At 42.3% G+C, this 17929-nt stretch overlaps 1 protein-coding gene and 1 non-coding gene across 2 annotated transcripts in view; both read right to left on the bottom strand.

Moving 5' to 3' along the window:
- Positions 1–1101: 1101 nt before the first annotated feature.
- LOC747025 (aldehyde oxidase 2-like) overlaps positions 1102–17929 on the bottom strand; it is a 116477-nt gene continuing 99649 nt past the window's right edge. Inside the window, 5 exon segments of the mRNA XM_063791032.1 lie at positions 1102–1822; positions 12613–12780; positions 15326–15514; positions 15627–15692; positions 17469–17583. Of these exon segments, the coding sequence (XP_063647102.1) occupies positions 1769–1822; positions 12613–12780; positions 15326–15514; positions 15627–15692; positions 17469–17583 (592 nt within the window). The 3' untranslated portion in view covers positions 1102–1768.
- LOC112208520 (U1 spliceosomal RNA) lies at positions 17704–17870 on the bottom strand. Its single transcript, XR_002942996.1, has one exon. It is a non-coding gene; the product is annotated as a U1 spliceosomal RNA (small nuclear RNA).

The raw sequence follows: 17929 nt of genomic DNA, 5'->3' as shown, positions 1-17929 counted from the left end.
ACTGGGCACAGTGACTCACACCTGTAATCCTAGCACTTTGGGAGGCCGAGGCGGTCCAATTACTTGAGGTCAGGAGTTTGAGACCAGGCTGGCCAACATGGCAATTCTCTGTCTCTACAAAAAAATAAGCTGGGTGTGGTGGCACGTGCCTGTAGTCCCAGCTACTTGGGAGGCTGAGACATGAGAATTGCTTGAACCTGGGAGGCGGAGGTTGCAGTGAGCCGAGATTGGACTACTGCACTCTAGCCTGGGTGACAGAGCGAGACCATGTCCCACCCCCCACCCAAAAAAAAAGTCTGTACAAAAACTTGACAATCCCATTCATTCACTGGTGGTGTCTAGTTAGTTAAAATTTGGCATTTTATCTGAATGTGTGTGTGTCTTTGTGTGTGTGTAACTATATTGAGTACTATGTGTCAGGCACGATGCCATGTATTTTATATGCCTTGTTGTACATAAGAATTAGAGTGGATTTGCCATCATGTTCACATTTAACTTTAATACTTGGAAAGAGAAAGAAGGATAGAAAGAGAGAATAATTAAAGAGCTTAGATAATTCTGCCCTACATTTGTGTGTGTGTGTTTCTGAGATAGGCTTTCACTCCGTTGCCCAGGCTGGAGTCCAGTGGCACAATTTTGGCTCACTGCAACCTCCATCTTCTGGACTCAAGCAATCCTCCTACCTCAGCCTCCAAGCCTCCAAGTAGCTGGGACTACAGGCATGTGTCACCATGCCAGGTGGTGTACAGACGGGGTTTCACCATGTTGCCCAGGCTGGTCTTGAACTCCTGAACTCAAGCCATCCACCTGCCTTGGCCTCCCAAAGTGCTGGGATTACAGGCATGAGCCACCATGCCTGGCTTGTTGGTGAATGTTTGAAAATGACTATCTTACAATAATGTAAGATGTAATTTTAAGTGTTGCTCATTTTGATTTGTGTTGTAAAGGAGAAGCAAATTCTCATCGGTCATTTAGTCTGATTTAGTAAAAACATCAATACAAGTTGTTCTCATATGACAAAGCACAATGGAATTAAATGTATATTATATGTGTTAATACTTGTGGGTGTTTTTAAACAATTACATTGGAAAATTAGATTTTAATGAAAAAATTTTATTTTATTTTTATCTGAGTTTATGCCATAGTTCTCTCTCTTCCCCAGTGTTTTCAGTTATTGCCCAGTAAGTGTGCAGAAAGTAGAAGTTTAATTTTGTAACAAAAAAAACCATGTTTTTTCTTATCAGCATGTATTTCCCAAGGAGTTTCTGTGGCCACTCTCCAAAGCCTTCAGTGCTCTGTGTGTAGTGTTAAGCAGCAGCACAAAATTGTAGCAGTTGAACTCAATGAATACAAAGAGATAACTCTTCCAAATAGTGCTAGTTAATTATAAATGGAGTAATCAGGGGATTTCAGTTGTTTTTTTGCATTCCAGTTGTGATTCTTAAAAGAATCAGGGAGTAGGCTTTTAAAATATTTTAATCCAGTGTATTTTCATATTTTATTTTAAAATTTAAAAAACTATCATGTTGGTTAAAACACCCTGGCCTTCCTTTGTCAGTTCCCAGAACCATGCATATTTAGTGTTAAAGGACTTAAATATTGGATAAGATATATTGACTTTAAAATGAAGCATGATTTAAGCACTTGTGCAATTCTTGATTTCTATAGAACGAAGTTTGAAAGCCTGGATTGGCTGATTTTTTTCCCCCCACTTTGAATAATTATCTTTTAGCTTATTGATCTTACCTTTTAGGGAATGATAGCAGTGTTATGCTATAGGGATAGACCAAGGTTTAAATGTCTCAGGGTCATCTCCTGGGATCTAAGAAAGAAAGCAAATTAAACACTTAATATACCATAACACTATTTATTTCAACAGGAGCATTACATCAAGTCTTTGGGTTTAAAACATTTTTTGGATGAGAGGAGGCTGGATGTTCCTGGCTCCTGGGGCATGGGACTGTGTCATTCCCTTCAATCGACAACTGTGAAAAGAAGGTGGGTTTGTGTTGTCCTCTCTGTTTTACCTAATGTTGCTAAATAAGAGGGCACTTCAGATTTTTTTTTTTTTTTTTTTTTTTTTTTTGGAGACGGAGTCTTGCTCTGTCACCCAGGCTGGAGCGCAGTGGTGTGATCTCAGCTCACTGCAACCTCCTCTTCCCAGGTTCAAGTGATTCTCGTGCCTCAGTCTCCTGAGTAGCTGGGATTACAGGTGTGTGCCTCCACGCCTGGCTCATTTTTGTATTTAGTAGATACAGGGTTTCACCATGTAGGCCAGGTTGGTCTGGAACTCCTGGCCTCAAGTGATCCACCTGCCTTGGCCTCCCAAAATGCTGGGATTACAGGCATGAGCCACTGCGCCTGGCTTAGTAAGAGGGCATTTCGGTGAGTTACCTATCTTCTTTGCTTCCCAGATATGAATCCCAAAGAGAATTACACATCCCATGAATTCATTTGGGAGTAGGGATGTGGCTAGGCTGGCAGGTGTGTACACTGGAGCCCACACACCTGGACTTCTTTACAGCGATATGATAACAGCCCTGTGTGCACCTTTAGTCAAATGGTTTGTGTGATATTGTGTTCTTGCTGGTCAAACCCAAGCCTCTTTTCACTCTCTTGGGCTACAAGCTCCAAGAATTATTCATCCTTTTTCGTGGTCCTCAATGCCTGTCTCCTCTTTGGGGAATTCTTCCCCTTAGGTTCAAGCCCAAAGCAGAACACACATCTCTCCTCTCCCCTGCTACATTTTTGTTTGAAGTGTTGGCTTTTAGTTACAAATGTGTTAAAAAGCAAAGCAAGCTTTTCCCCAATGATGGAAAGCTATGAAGGTTCCAAAAAGCTTTCTCCCCCCTCCTAATATGTATTTATTTCACAAAAATACAAAAAGAAGCCAAATAATTCACCCACCTTCTACCATTCAGGACATTTTCCTAAATTCTATTCTTACTTTTTGCCCTCTGTATTGAAATGTAAACGAAGGGTTTGCCTTCCCAAAGGGCCTTCCCTATTCTCTTCTTAGCTGTCCCTGTGGGAGCTTCTTGGCTCTCTTCTTTAGAATGAGCCTGTTCTGCAAGGTCTGGGCTGGACACAGGGCAAAATTCCTCAGTTTAGCTGTGGCAGATTTGAGTCTACTATTCTGCTAAAGTTATGGAATTTTTAGTCTCTCTTTCTCTCTCTCTCTCTTTTTTTTTTTTTTTTTTTTTAAAGACAGGGTCCTGCTGTATCACCCAGGCTGGAGTGCAGTGGCACAATCAAGCTCACTGCAGCCTCAAATTCCTGGGCTCAGGCGATCCTCCAACCTTAGCCTCCTGAGTAGCTGGGACTATAGGCATGCGCTACCATGCCTGGCTAATTTTTGTGGGTTTTGGTAGAGACACAAATATACATTCAATAACAGTATCAGAGACTCTCTCTTTAGGAGTAAGAATGGCTACTCTGTGAAATGTCATCAAGCATTGCAGGGAAATAATTCAGTTCCTGCATCCTGGGACAAACGTATTCAATGTGGAACCAGTTTCACAGCCAATAAAACCTCTTCCAAGACAGCATGAGAGGCTAGAAGAATGTGGTTAAGAATGACTACATGCCTGTCTGAGTGTGTGCGTGCATGTGTGTCTGTGTGCATACATGCATGCATGTATGTGTGTGTGTGTCATGGGAACAGGTCAATAGGTTGAGCATTCTGAGGAAGACACCATGGGAAACTCTACTCTCAGTCTGTCCTGAGCCGTGCAGTCTGCTCTGTGTTCCATCTCAAGGAATCCAGGTGACTGAAGCATGTCCGTGCTGGTCTAAGGCCCTGCCAATTATCTGTCTCGCTGTGTTGCCCAGGCTGATCTTGAACTTCTGATCTCAAGTGATCCTCCTGCCTCAGCCTTCCAAAGTGCTGGGGTTACAGGCAAGAGCCTCTGTGCCTGGCCACTTCTAGCGAATCTTTAAACCTAAGGGTGGTCTTAGGGATCCCTGACTCAATCATCTTCACCATCATCATCATCAATATGTATTGACCATTTACCATGTGCAACAACTGCCAACTGCTTTATGTATTATCTTATTCAATTCTCACAACAATCCTGTAAAGTAACTAGAGTTATTCTCTCCACTACCCCACCTCTCCCTCATTTTATAGATAAGAAAACTGAGTGATCAGAGAACTTAAATAAAGCATCAGAGGTAGAGCTGGGGCTGGGTCCTGTGCCTCATGCCTGTAATCCCTGCACTTTGGGAGGCTGAGGTGGGCAGATCGCTTGAGCTCAGGAGTTTGACACCAGCCTGGGCAACATGGTGAAACCTTGTCTCTACAAAAAATACAAAAACTAGCTGGGTATGGTGGTGTGCACCTGTAGTCCCAGCTACTCGGGAGGCTGAGGTGGGAGGATCACTTTAACCTGGGAGGCGCTGGTTGCAGTGAGCCGAGATTGTGCCACTGCACTCCAGCCTGGGTGACAGAGCAAGACTCCATCACAAAAAAAAAGTAGAGCTGGAATTGAAACCCAGATTCACTCTACTCAGGGCCTGTCTCAAGCACTAAGCTAAAATAGTTCATTGTAACTCTTCTCCTTGGCAGGATGAGATGGCTCTCTTTTCTCCTGTTTTATATTCTGCATCTCTTATTTCTTCCCTTAAACTGAGGAATGCCTCCAGCTTTTGCCTCTTCCCTTTTAGGTGTTCTCCCTATCTCTCCCTTTCCTCTGCTCCTACAAACCTAAGGAGGAAGAGATCACATAGGAGAGTTTTTAGATACAAAAATATACATTCAATAACAGTATCAGAGACTCTCCCCTCAGGAGTAAGAATGGCTACTCTGTGAAATGTCACCAAGCATTGCAGGGAAATGATTCAGTTCCTGCATCCTGGGACAAACATATTCAATGTGGAACCAGTTTCACAGCCAATAAAACCTCTTCCAAGACAGCATGAGAGGCTAGAAGAATGTGGTTAAGAATGACTACATGCCTGTCTGAGTGTGTGCGTGCATGTGTGTCTGTGTGCATACATGCATGCATGTATGTGTGTGTGTGTCATGGGAACAGGTCAATAGGTTGAGCATTCTGAGGAAGACACCATGGGAAACTCTACTCTCAGTCTGTCCTGAGCCGTGCAGTCTGCTCTGTGTTCCATCTCAAGGAATCCAGGTGACTGAAGCATGTCCGTGCTGGTCTAAGGCCCTGCCAATTATCTGTAGCTGAGATTATAGCTGAACAGGCTGGAGATTTCATGTTTTCACATGTTGTGGTATATGAGCCCCAAGAAATAGAATACAGTCTTGTAGGGCTGGTAGATGTCTCCCCCAGCTCAGAGAAATCCAGGGCTGTGTATAGAGTATGGGGTTGAGCAGGCTTCATCTTGAACGGCTAGTGTTTGGGAGTGAACTGCCTGAGAGGAGTGGGTAAACCAGGCGTCTGGCAGCATGCAAAATGTTCACGTGCCTCTCCTCCTTCAGCAGGGAGGAAGGGCTCCAGATACTGAACTAAACAGGTGGCGCTTTTAATGCTGCCAGTTCTCACTGAGTCTGGGCATCTAGAAATGCAAAAGAAGCAGGGAGGGAAAATGAGACGTGGGGATGTGAGAGACGCAGTGCTGTGAAGGAGGGGAGTCTGTGGATGGAGACTGTATTAGGGTTTGCGGCGTAGGAAGAAGGTGAAGGCCGTTAGAAACTAGCCATTGGTCAATCTCATAGAATAGGAGATTCTATGAAGGACAGGCATGGCCATTTGGAATTGAGGACTGATCTAAGAATGAAGGACTTTTCCCACTAGGGTACGATAAGATCATGCGTCAGCCTAAGGCAGGACATGAGCCATTTTTTATGATTGCAAGGATTTCTTATGAGTCAGCGTGTTCCAGGCTGCCCCTTCAGAAGTGGGGTAAGCTGAAACCTGCTTATAAACCTGTTTCCAAGCTGAGGTGTCTGATTTTAACTTCCAGGAGATGGAAACTGAAGCTGTTAATTGGCTCTACATGGCCTCCCACTATGGCAGCCCACATAGACCACATTTGGTGATTACTCAATAAATACGTTTTGCTGTTGGTGATATTAAGATAACATGATTTTTAAAAAATGTCTGCCTATTCCACATTCTCCAAGGCAGTATTTTTCTAATTTTTGAGGGTATGGAACCCTTCATGTCTCTGAATCCTAAATATTTTTTTTTTTAATGAAATCACTGTTTCTAAGGAGAAGTCCTCATATGAAAGTGTTAAATATGTATATCTTTAAAGGAAGTTTACTTTTTTCCCCTTGTGGAATTTAAGGTGACTGTACAAAACACATTTTCCAGGAAATACATATTTTTCTTTCTCCCATCACCGAAAAGGAAATTACATAGAGATGATGTTTCTGGCCACGCCTAGTTGAGCCGGACTGACCTGCTGGGCTCAGAGTAGAAACCATCACCAGCAACACTGTCCTCTCCAGAAATTAACCACCTGAGAAACAGCCATGCAAAAATGGCAGCCAGCATTAGGCTGTGATTAAGGTTAAACAAACCCAAACATGTTAAAAAAAAAAAAAAAAAAACCTTTTGACATAGTAAATGCTCATTCATACAGTATGATTTTTTTGGTAACAAACATGCCTTAGGCTTCTTACCAATGCCTGCCTTTTTTGAAGCTAATTTACCCATGAAAATGAGGCTGCTAGTTAGAAGAGTTGTTGTTTATTCTGGCCTCAGCAGGTCAACTTGATTTAATGTGGAAACACTTTTCAAGCCTTTTGGGAGAGGCATATTTTGAAGAAGGTCATTAACAGTTTATGGGTTTTTGGTGATGACCTTAACACTAATATTTACAGAGTGACTCATATTTACACAGTATTTTTACATGCATTATTTTATTTAATTCCGAGGGAAAAGTACTGAGTGTTCTACCATCATTTCTGTTTAAGAAATAGATCTAGTTGGGCTGTTATTTACCTTATGGCTATAAGGAGGTTATTAAAAGAGGAGGTCTTGAACTTTTCATACTCATGCTCTAGTATACAGACATTCTGACTCCCTGACCTTCTTATTCATTAGAACAAATTGTGTTTTGACAAGGGCATTCAAAGGCCCAATGCAAAGACTGTTAATATATACGTTTCTTATTCTTCCTCTCTTTCTATATACACATTTGCATAGTACAGCATTGTGTACCAGTGTGAATCATTATATATTTCAATTAAAAACCATGTTTAATTTGATCAAATGTATTAAAAATGTAAATTCTGGCTGGCACGGTGGTTCATGCCTGTAATCTCAGCATTTTGGGAAGCCGAGGCAGGTGGATCATGAAGTCAAGAGTTTGAGACATAACCAACATGGTGAAACCCTGTCTCTACTAAAAATACAAAGATTAGCCGGGCATGGTGGCGTGCACCTGTAATCCCAGCTACTCAGGAGGCTGACGCAGGAGAATCGCTTGAATCCTGGAGGCGGAGGCTGCAGTGAGCCGAGACTGCACCACTGCATTCCAGCCTGGGCAACAGAGACTCTGTCTCAAAAAAAAAAAGAGTAAATTCTGATATGGGGTCAGATTTGTTCTAAGATGCTTTAGAAATTGGTCTGTGTGAGCAGCCAGGCTATAAGAACTTCAGGAGGCCTGCTGTGGCTTCTAAGGGGATGAATTAATTATAGTCACTAAAGATCTAAAGAAGTAGACCTGAAGTGTGATAAAGCATATGATAAAGACTAGGAAAGTTGCTGATTGGAAGAAGGACTATCCAGGTTTCACTCGCTGATGTGAAAATAAATGGTGTGGCCACAAATTCTATTTTATCTCTCAGCCATGGAGAACAACAATTGTAAGATTTTTCTACCAGAGAGGCAAATCAGACACTTTTCTACCAGAGGGGCAAATCAGACACAAAAGGGCCACTTTTGAGGGCTGCTTAGTCCCAAGCGGCTTTGATTCTTCTGAAGCTGCTGCAGGGCCTTTGCATGAGCTGTTCTTGGCCTGGACTGTATCATTGCCAGCTTTATACTTGGTCCCTTGCTTCATTCAGGCTTTGGCTCAAATGTGAACACTCTCAGAGGGACTTCCCCAAGAAACTATAATCAAATAATCTCTCCACCACATTCTAGCTCCCTTCTCTTCAATTTTCCTTCACAGTATTCAATACTGCTTGCAATTATATTGTGCGTTTGTTTACTTGCTTACTGTCTGGCTTCCCCCACAGAATGTAAGCTCTATGCCGGCAGAGATTGCCTTGCTCACCACTATTTTTTTAGTTCCCCAGCAGTGCCTGGCACATGGAAGGTACTCAATAAATATGTTAGATGAATGAACAATTGCATGACGAGTAACCAAAGTGGGATCCCATCTATGACCCCTCTGACTTCAAGAAAAGAGCGAGGCTAAGTCAGAAAGGTTTTATTCTGTGGGATGTAGTAGTATACCCCAGGGTCAGCCAAGCACTTATAATTCACAGTCACTGTCTTCCTTCCCTGCTAGACTATAAATGCCTCGAGAGCAGGGACCTTATATTCCTGGGACCTCAAACTATGCAGAAAGGAAGGGATCAAATGAATTTGTTGAATTTGATTAAAGCTGAGTAGGAGTTAACAAGTTGAACAGAAGAAGATGGTTCCAAGGAGAAGGAAGAGCATGGCAGAGGCCCTAAAGCAGGAGTGAGCGTCTCTGTCCTTAACATGAGGAATGACAGAAGAAGACAAGTGTGGCTGGGTGGGGTCATGGGTGGCTGGAGAGGTGGGTGGGGTTGGCCATGCTGGACTCTGAAGGTTTGTAGGCTCAGGAAGGCAAGTTAAGAAGTTTTCTGTCTCCTATGAGCAAAGGGAAGTTTTTTGCCAATGTGTGTGCTGGTGTGGCATGGTCTGCTTTGCCACACCACAAGCTTCTGGCTGCAGGGGGTGTAGAGAGATCAGCCAGGAGGCAGCTTTGATCCAGGGTGGAGAGATGGTAGGTAGCTTCAGGGTCACCAGAAACTAAACTCCACCAAGGTAGGGGGTCTCTGTTTCATTCACTACTGTAGCCCCAGAATTGTTCTGTAGAACAATGCCTGGCACACATTAGATGCTCAACATCTGTTTGTGGGATGCATGAATAATATAGTGGTTAAGGATGGAGAAAATGGACTGGGTCAAGAAATTGTTGGGGGTGAAAATGAACAGGACACGGTGAAGGACTAGCTACTGAGTATGAGGGAGAGAAATGCCAGGATGGCTCCTGGGTTTCTTGTTTATGTTTCTGTATGGATAGATGAGTATTGCCATTTCCTGCAACAGGTAATAGTAGAAGAATCTAAATTTTGTGTGTTTCTTGGCCTCTGTTAAACTAAGACCCAGGACTTCCTCCTCTCTGCACTCCTTGGGAGGTCCCAATCAAGGCTGGCCTCTAACCAGCCCCTTCTCTCTGTTGGTGAACAGTTGAGGAGACAGGGTCTGGAGGCTCAAACAAACTAACTGAAGTCTTCTCATGTATTTGGAGAGGGCTTTCTTTTCATTGTTTCAAATACATGTGAGGTCAGTGCAATGGTTAGGAATATTGTAGGTCATTATAAGTATGAAGGATAAATGATTATGGCCAGGCACGGTGGCTCACGCCTGTAATCCCAGCACTGTGGAAGGCTGAGGTGGGCGGATCATCTGAGGACAGGAGTTCCAGGCCAGCCTGGCCAACATGGTGAAACCCCATCTCTACTAAAAATACCAAAATTAGCTGGGCATGGTGGTACACCCCTGTAATCCTAGCTACTTGGGAGGCTGAGGCAGGAGAATCACTTGAACCTGGGAGGTAGAGGGTGCAGTGAGCTGAGATTGCAACACTGCACTCCAGCCTGGGCAACAGAGCAAGACCCCGTCTCCAAAAGAAAAAAAAAAAGCATAAATGATCATTCTCCATATGGTCTAAGTAGCCTTAATAACAAGGAGCTTATTATTGAAAAGTTAAACATTCTGTCCTGCCCTCACCCCTCAAATTTATTCCAGTAGCTATAGACAAAGATTAAGAGTTGTAGGATAAACGAGTATGGCCAGGTATTCTCTTTTTGTGTTTAAGCAACTATTTTTTGAGTGATGCTTCATGGGATGCTTTTCCCATGAAATTCCCAATCCAGATTTTTCTGTGACTGAGGCTCAGCAGAGTCATTCCCAATTATACTGTTCAAATCTTTTCAAGACTTACGTCAGGGATATCCTGATTTTATTAAATGAGTTTACAAATAAGATATATTGTACATATAAACATATATAAATTAAAGGATAGTTAAAAATGTACACACACACACACACATGCATGCTCACACTCCAAAACATGGTTATAGTTAGTTCTGGTTGGTGGGATTATGGCTGATTTTAACTTCACCTTATTCTTTTCAGCATTTTCTAATTTTTCTGTAACGGACATATGTTACTTTTACAAAGACGAATGCAATGTATGTTATTAAAAGGAGGCCTAAAATAGCAAACATAGGTTATAACATGAAGTGATATTTATAAACCATGTATCTACGAGTATTTTAGAAAATGCTAGGTTATTCTAACATTGAGCATTTGATTGATGGGCACAAATTAGTAGATGATTTATATCTGCAAAGATATGTTAGTCTTATCAAGGAACCATCAGACTTGAGAGAAAATATGGTTTCATCATATGGACCAGGTAGCTAAGAAGCTAAGTCCCAAATGGAAAATGAAATCAAAGTGTTTCACTTCTTACCATTGTATGTGACAGAGCTACTTTGCCAGACAACTGGACTATTCAAAACAGCCTGAAATCTTAGACATGAAGGAATTAATTTTCTAGGAGCCAGACCATTGGAAGACTGAAAACATTAACCTCAGGCAAGAAAGGAAGATTAGAAGTGTATTTTTGTTTTTTCTGTTTTTTAGTTTTCTTAATCTGCCCCATTCCAGAAGAGGGTATTTATTATTGCAAAATGTGAATAAGAACATTTTTTAAAGGTCAGAAGTGCTTATGCTTTTGGGGTATGAGATGACACCATTCCACAGTGATCACGTCACCAGCAGAGTCAGGAACGGACAGATGACTGACCTCTAGGCCAAGATCCGCACAGAGGAGTTCCTGGAGTGGGTGGAGGGTGCTGGTTTCCCGGCCCTGCCCATCTGAGGAGGGCATCTGGCCAGAGGCAGGTGATTGTAATCATTGCTGTAGACAATGGAATCAGATGAGGGTCAGATCCATAGACTGGGAGAAGACTTGGAGGGAAATTACAGGGTGACTGGTATTATTGGAGTATAAGAAATATTGTTGAGTTAGATTTGAAGATGGAAATAGGAATAGGTTATGTAGGGGAAGGAAATTAATAATTATGACACTTACTTTTAAGTAATATTTCTATAAGATCTTTTCACTCTATGGTTGGTTATTTTGAAGAGGTCAGTTAAGTATTTGGGCTTCTTTTAATATGGATTTGAAAATAGAAATTTCCTTTTAAGAAGTAGAGAATCAACTCTTTTCTCTCTGAGAGGCCATATATTATAGTGAAGCCAGGCAGCCTGGGTTTGAATCTTAGCCCCCAAATGCTAGGTGTGTGATCTTGGGAAAGTTATTGCACCTATTTCTTCAATAGTAAAATGAAGAAAATACCAGTAGTTACCTGATAGAGTTGCTGTAATGACTAATATGCGTAAAATGTTTAGTTTGGTGCTCAGTCACGTAATGCTACCTGGTATTACTTAAATTAGGATGCTTAGGAAATTGGCAAAGGCGAGGCTCAATGACCTCTGGAAAGTTGCTTATCTGTAACCTCCAGCAGGTGGGATTTGCCATGTGTGTATCACCATGGATAACTCCCTAGGCCTCCCTCTCCCGGGCTGGGAGGCATTGGTATGAAACAGAGTGAAGGAGAAAGGCAGTAGCTCGCAATGGGATCACCCTACTTCTAAATGACAGGCAGTCTGTGTATACTGTCTGTATAGGGAACACAGAAAGTGACATTATCAAATATGGCTGTATGACACATGGATTTCTGTGTGTGTGTGTTTATTTTTGTTGAAGGGCAGGATGGAGTTGGTAGGATAGAGGGAGGGAATACTTACCACTGTTTGGAGAAATCAGTCAGTTGCTTTCCATTTAGCTATTAGTTTTTGCAGCATTTTTAATATATATACTTTTTATTTTAATTTTTTATTTTTTTGAGACGGAGTCTCACTCTTCACCAGGCTGGAGTGCAGTGGCATGATCTTGGCTCACTGCAATCTCTGCCTCCTGGGTTCAAGCGATTCTCCTACCTCAGCCTCCTGAGTAGCTGGGGCTACAGGCGCGTGCCACCACGCCTGGCTAATTTTTTGTATTTTTAGTAGAGATGGGGTTTCACCGAGTTAGCCAGGTGGTCTCGGTCTCCTGACCTCGTGATTCGCCCACCTTGGCCTCCCAAAGTGCTGGGATTACTTGCGTGAGCCACCGTGCCTGGCTGCAGCATGATATTAATAAATTATCCTACTTCAGGGTTGCTAAGATGATCAAATTAACCCTTGGGAAATACTTTTTTAAAAGTTAAAATTACTACATGTATACAAGGTGTATTTGTGTGATTTGCCTTTTTCATTTCATAATTTGATTAGCTAGACACAGATTAGGTTATACATTTACCCAGGAGGTCTAAGAAGCAGGAAATAGACAAATCACCTTTTAGGAAAATAAACAATTTCCTACCATTTCTGTGGATCGATCTGCACAGGCCATTCGAACCCATTCTGGCGTTGCTGGGCTCTGCACCGTGAAGTCCTCAGCTATGTCTCTTTCTCTTCGCACTGCGGCCACAGCGTCAGCAATGGCAAAGAACACAGATGACCCCAGGAACATCCCAGACTCCCCGAGGCCCTGTAAGAAGGCACATTGGTTTGAGAAACTTCCATACTACACTACAAGTTTCTAGAGGGTAGGGGCCAGGTCTTGTTCACCATTGTGTCCCCAACCCCTGCACAGTGTTTTGTACACAAAATCTTCTCAGTAAATGTTTGTTGGCTGACTTACTGACTGAATCAGAAGCTTGAGTAGTCTTAAAAATCTCAGCATAGGCTGGGCTTGGTGGCTCACGCCTGTAATCCTAGCACTTTGGGAGGCCGAGGCGGATGGATCATGAGGTCAAGAGATCAAGACCATCCTGCCCAAAATGGCAAAACCCCGTCTCTACTAAAAATACAAAAATTAGCTGGGCGTGGTGGCGCACGCCTGTAGTCCTAGCTATTTGGGAGGCTGAGGCAGAAGAATTGCTTGAACCCGGGAGTTGGAGGTTGCAGTGAGCCAAGATCATGCCATTGCACTCCAGTTGGGTGACAGAGAAAGATTACATCTCAAAAAAAAAAAAAAAAAAAAAAAAAAAGCAAAGACAAAGAAAAAAAGTTCCAGCATAATCTGACTTTCCCAGATCTTGAATCCCATCTGGGTTAAATTTTGTTCCCTAGGAAAGGTATGTATGTGTGTATGTGTGTGTGTATGAGTGTCTTTGCGTGGTAATGGGAAAGTACCCTATTTAGTAAAACACATTCAATGGATTGAACTAGCCAGCTTTATCAGCAGAGAGAAAAATGCCTTTTTTAACTCCAGGGTCAGGATAGGCAGGGTACTCTAGAAGAAAGAGTACAGACTTTGATACCAGATGAAAGGTTGTAAACCCATCATCTGCAAGGAACAGGCAGGTATTGTCAATGAGTGATGCAGGCAGATGAAGGACAATAAGGAGCAGTGGAAAGTAAAGTGAGGAAGAGCACCCCCATGTCCTGTCTATAAGGGCAGCTGTTCTTTGGTTGTAGTCAGTTGTTGCCTTTCCAAGAATGCAGCCAAAATTACCAGATCATCCATTTTCTCAAGAGAATTTAGATATCTGTATTTTAATGTAAAATTCCCTGACTTGTAAAAACACTGTGTAGGCCAAAGAAAAGTACATCTTCAGGCTAGATTTAGCCAGTAGACCACCAATTTGTGACCCTTAAGTTAGTGAGACTGAGTCTGAATCCTGGCCCTTACTCCCCGTGTTTCTCTGGGTAAGTGAGATAATCTCCTCTGTTCCTTTGTCAGTGAAGTGTGGGCAGTGATGCCAACTTTATTGGGTGTTGCAAGGATCAGGAAACGCAAAAGCACCTAGCACATCTCCCGGTACCTGGTAGCTCTCTGTTGTTTCTACATAGTACCCTCCATGTGGGACCTGCAAACCCATGATTTTCCTGAGTGTCTGCTTGTGAGTGGCTGTCTGCAACTACAAGGACTCAAGGGTCCTTTCTGCCCTGTGTTACTCTTGGTGGCTTAAAAGCTGCTCTCTGTGGGCTCTTAGCTCCCTTTTGCCTTTTCCCCTTAGAGTGATTTCCAGTTCAATGAGAATGCAAAGGCCCCATTGATTGTCCTTCCTTTCAGGTTTGCCCTGACCTCATCACTATAGGTCTAGAGGAAGTTCCTGGTGTTCCTCAGCTGACAGTGGGATCCAGTTTGGACACGATGAAATTTCTACAGATGGAGTTGGATACTTTTTTTTTTTTTTTGGAGGACGGGTACTAGCAAGAAGTCTCCCAAAAGATCTTATTTATTGATTACCCAGGCTGGTCTTGAATTCCTGGGCTCAAGCAATCCCCTGCTTCAGCCTCCTGAGTAGCTGGAGCTATAGGTGTGCACCACCATGGCCAGGAAAGATTTTAAAGTCTTAAGAGGAGTCAAGAAACTTTAACAATACATCTCAACCCTAGATGAAGTTTTTACTCTGAGGGTGGTTTTCACGTAATCTGCATAGAGCAAGGCAAACAAATAATGATCTTTATTTTAATTTGCAGTTTCATTACTTTAGCAATTATTAAGGGTTGATGTCTTTGCTTTCTGATGCTATTAACATTTTATGCCAGATAATTCTTTGTAGTGGGGTGGGGGGCTGCCTTGTACAAAATCACCTCCCCCACTTCCCCCACTCCCAATTGAGAACCACTGTTCTAGATGCATTGCTGGGTATGGTGAGGACCCTGAGCCCCTCAGAGGTGAGTGATTTGCCTAAGACCACAGGGAGGGGATAGGGCTGTGGCAGGAACGCAGGTCTTCTGCGACCCCAGTCCAGGGTTCTGTCCATGCTGCCACTGCTAGGATTTCAGTCACATTGCGCCTCCAATCCTGTTTAATATTATAGTCTTCAGGGTCTTAAGTAAAAGTGTTATTCTATTAAGAAGTCAAAGCTTTTTGGCGAGTTTTAGAGTTTTCAGTGAAAGAGGAAATTATTAAAATTCTTGGCCCACGATTGCCATGAGTGAGTCATCTCCAAATTCTAGCAGTCTATAGTGATTTGTTCCTGATAACAGTTAACATTGATTTACTATTTTGTCCACCTGCTTTCATCTGCCATGTGCTACCCGATCCATGACACCGTGCAGTGGTAGGTTTGGATGCTTACCTTTGATGAATAGATGGTTAGTGGGGTTTGTGACGATGGCAGCAAGGAGACATTGAACTCCTCTGGGACATCAGTGATGGTTGGAATTTTGTACTCATCTAGGCTCCAAGAGTACAGGACACCTTCTGGGGAATATTTCAGTTCTTCAGTGGTATAAAGCCCCATTCCCTGAATAAAAGAACCTTCAATCTGGAGGGGGACAATTTCAAGCTTTGTGACATTGTGTCATTTTTAGAAGGCCTTTACCTACCCTGAAATGACTCCCAGGAAGGGGCATCTGCCCAGATGGGCCAGCACCTACCTGCCCAATATCAATGGCCGGATTTAGGCTGCAACATGCATCCATGATGATGTCCGTTCTGATTTTCTGCCCAAAATAAAAATTACCTCACCATAAAAATTTGAATTAAAAGTATCATTTTCAGGTATACTCAAATGATCTCCAGTTTTTCCAGAACTCCTGCTGGCTAATTAACACTGCATTGAACCCTGTCAACATTAGAGCTGTTAAGATGCCTGCTGAACTCTTCAAATTTAGTTCCAGGACTGTCCATGACCCTGGAAGATCTTGTACATTCATGGTTTTGACTCCTCTTAAGTGACTCCAAAGTCCATGACATGCTAGTGTGTCTGAGTGAGTCACTTGGTAAATAATTGTTGTGCCTGGTTGTTCATCTGATTCTCAACCTGAATTTGTTGTTGGAATATAATTTATGAGCTCATGTAGTCCTCATGATAATCTGTGGCAGGTGGTACTATTGCCATTTTACTGTGAAAATCCTAGAGCCATACTGGCATGTATGAGTTTGTGGATTTGCAAGATCTTGGAAGGTATTCATGGCAAATGTTGAGACCACCTTTGATTTGCTAATCTACTTCCTTCTCTGAGAAGCATCACATGAATCTGGCCCTTGTTTTGGCACTGGGCATGGGCCTGCAGGTTATTAAGGAGCCACTAAAAGCCCCTAAGTGCCTGTGGCCTATCTCCGGAGTGTCTCAGGGCTTCCCTTCTGCCCCCCATTTCCCAGTGCTTGTTCTGACAAGATCATCATTCTCTGTTTGGGCTCAATACCTGGGCTCCTACTTTCTATCTAGCCTTTTGGACTTGGCAATTCTCTTTTGACTCAAACCTTGGCCTCTTGGACAACCTACTCTGGGCATTGGGACCAGCCTTCATCTATCCTCAACCTGGATAGGGAGGGAGATTGGACACACCTCAGAGTGGGCCTTCAGTTTACTTCTACCTTGAAACCTGGTGTGTTTTGCACTGTAAGTGCTGGACAGTGGAAAGAGATCGCTGTGCACTAACACTGAGTTGATGGATGATTTAGTTCACCAACCACAAATGGCCAGCTGCAACAGGCCTGTCACTGAATTTCTCTGATTTCTCTTTAGTTAAAAGAAGTTTTGCCTCTTTAAGAAATAAACTATTTTAAGGGATCAAAGTGATACTGAAATTATTGAACCTTAAACTGTAAATGTAAACTGAAAGGCACAGAAAAGACCACATTTTGACTTTTCTAGCATCATAAATTCTGGAAGATCCTCATAAGTTTCATATCTTTAGGGATTTATTCCAAGGCCCTTGGGTAAAATTGCATCCTTTATAACGCAAGTTGTTAATTTTGGGTTAAGTATGATTCCCTGTCTCCAATGGGTGGTTTCTTGGCTGTTCAATTAAATAGAAAATATAACAATTATTTTAATACCTCTCTTCCCCCAAAATCTGTTTCAGTAATACTTTTTGGATAATTGACTTTGGAGAAACAGCACATTGCTATGTGCTTTCAAAATGTTTGCTCAAGACTATTTACTAAGTTAGTTATTCCTTCAGATTAGAAAATGTGTTTTTTCTTTATAAATAGAAGCTTTTTGGGGGGAGAAATCTTGGAAAGTGATTTTGTTGTCTAAATGAAATAAAAAATTTAATACATTTTAGACTGTCATCAGCAATTCATTTTTGACTACTATATTGTCTTTTTAAGTGGAAATTCAGGATAAGGCTAGATCTCTGGACCCTCCCATGGAATTGAAAGAATCTTGTTCTTGTTATAAGAGAATTACATAATGGAATTGGGCTATTTACTATACAACACACTTTTGTTGTTTTGATTTGCCAAGAGGAAAGTTAGACTTGACTTACCTTGTGAGCACCTGTCAGGCAGTCAATTTCAACCTCAGAACAGGCAGCTCTGTAGACATAGTAAGGAAATGGGTCCCCCACCCCCTTCTCCCAGTCCATGAAGGCCTTGTAGTCCCTGAGGGAAGAAATAAAGCCTTTTAGCTTGAGTTGGGGAGATAGAATGTTGATTTATTTTAAAAGTTACCAAGGTTTTATGGTAGTGTTTCATTTTTTTTTTTTTTTTTTTTTTTGTGCCAGGGAGGGCACAAATACAGTCTCCCACTACCATAAATTATGCAGTTGAGTTTCCTACATTTGGGGAAATCACAGGGGTCAGCATTTCTGGAGTAAAATAGGTAAGATAAGCCTCACTCTAGGAAAACCACCTTCAGAATCACGGTATCTCCCCTGCCAGGTAAGTACAGCATTTCATTTGATTTATGTTCATTTCAATTGCCTTTTAAACTCATTTAAAGAGGAAA

The sequence above is a fragment of the Pan troglodytes genome, chromosome 13 (genome assembly GCF_028858775.2).
Source record: "Pan troglodytes isolate AG18354 chromosome 13, NHGRI_mPanTro3-v2.0_pri, whole genome shotgun sequence".
NCBI lineage: Eukaryota > Metazoa > Chordata > Mammalia > Primates > Hominidae > Pan > Pan troglodytes.
This window is presented reverse-complemented; position numbering and strand designations above follow the sequence as displayed.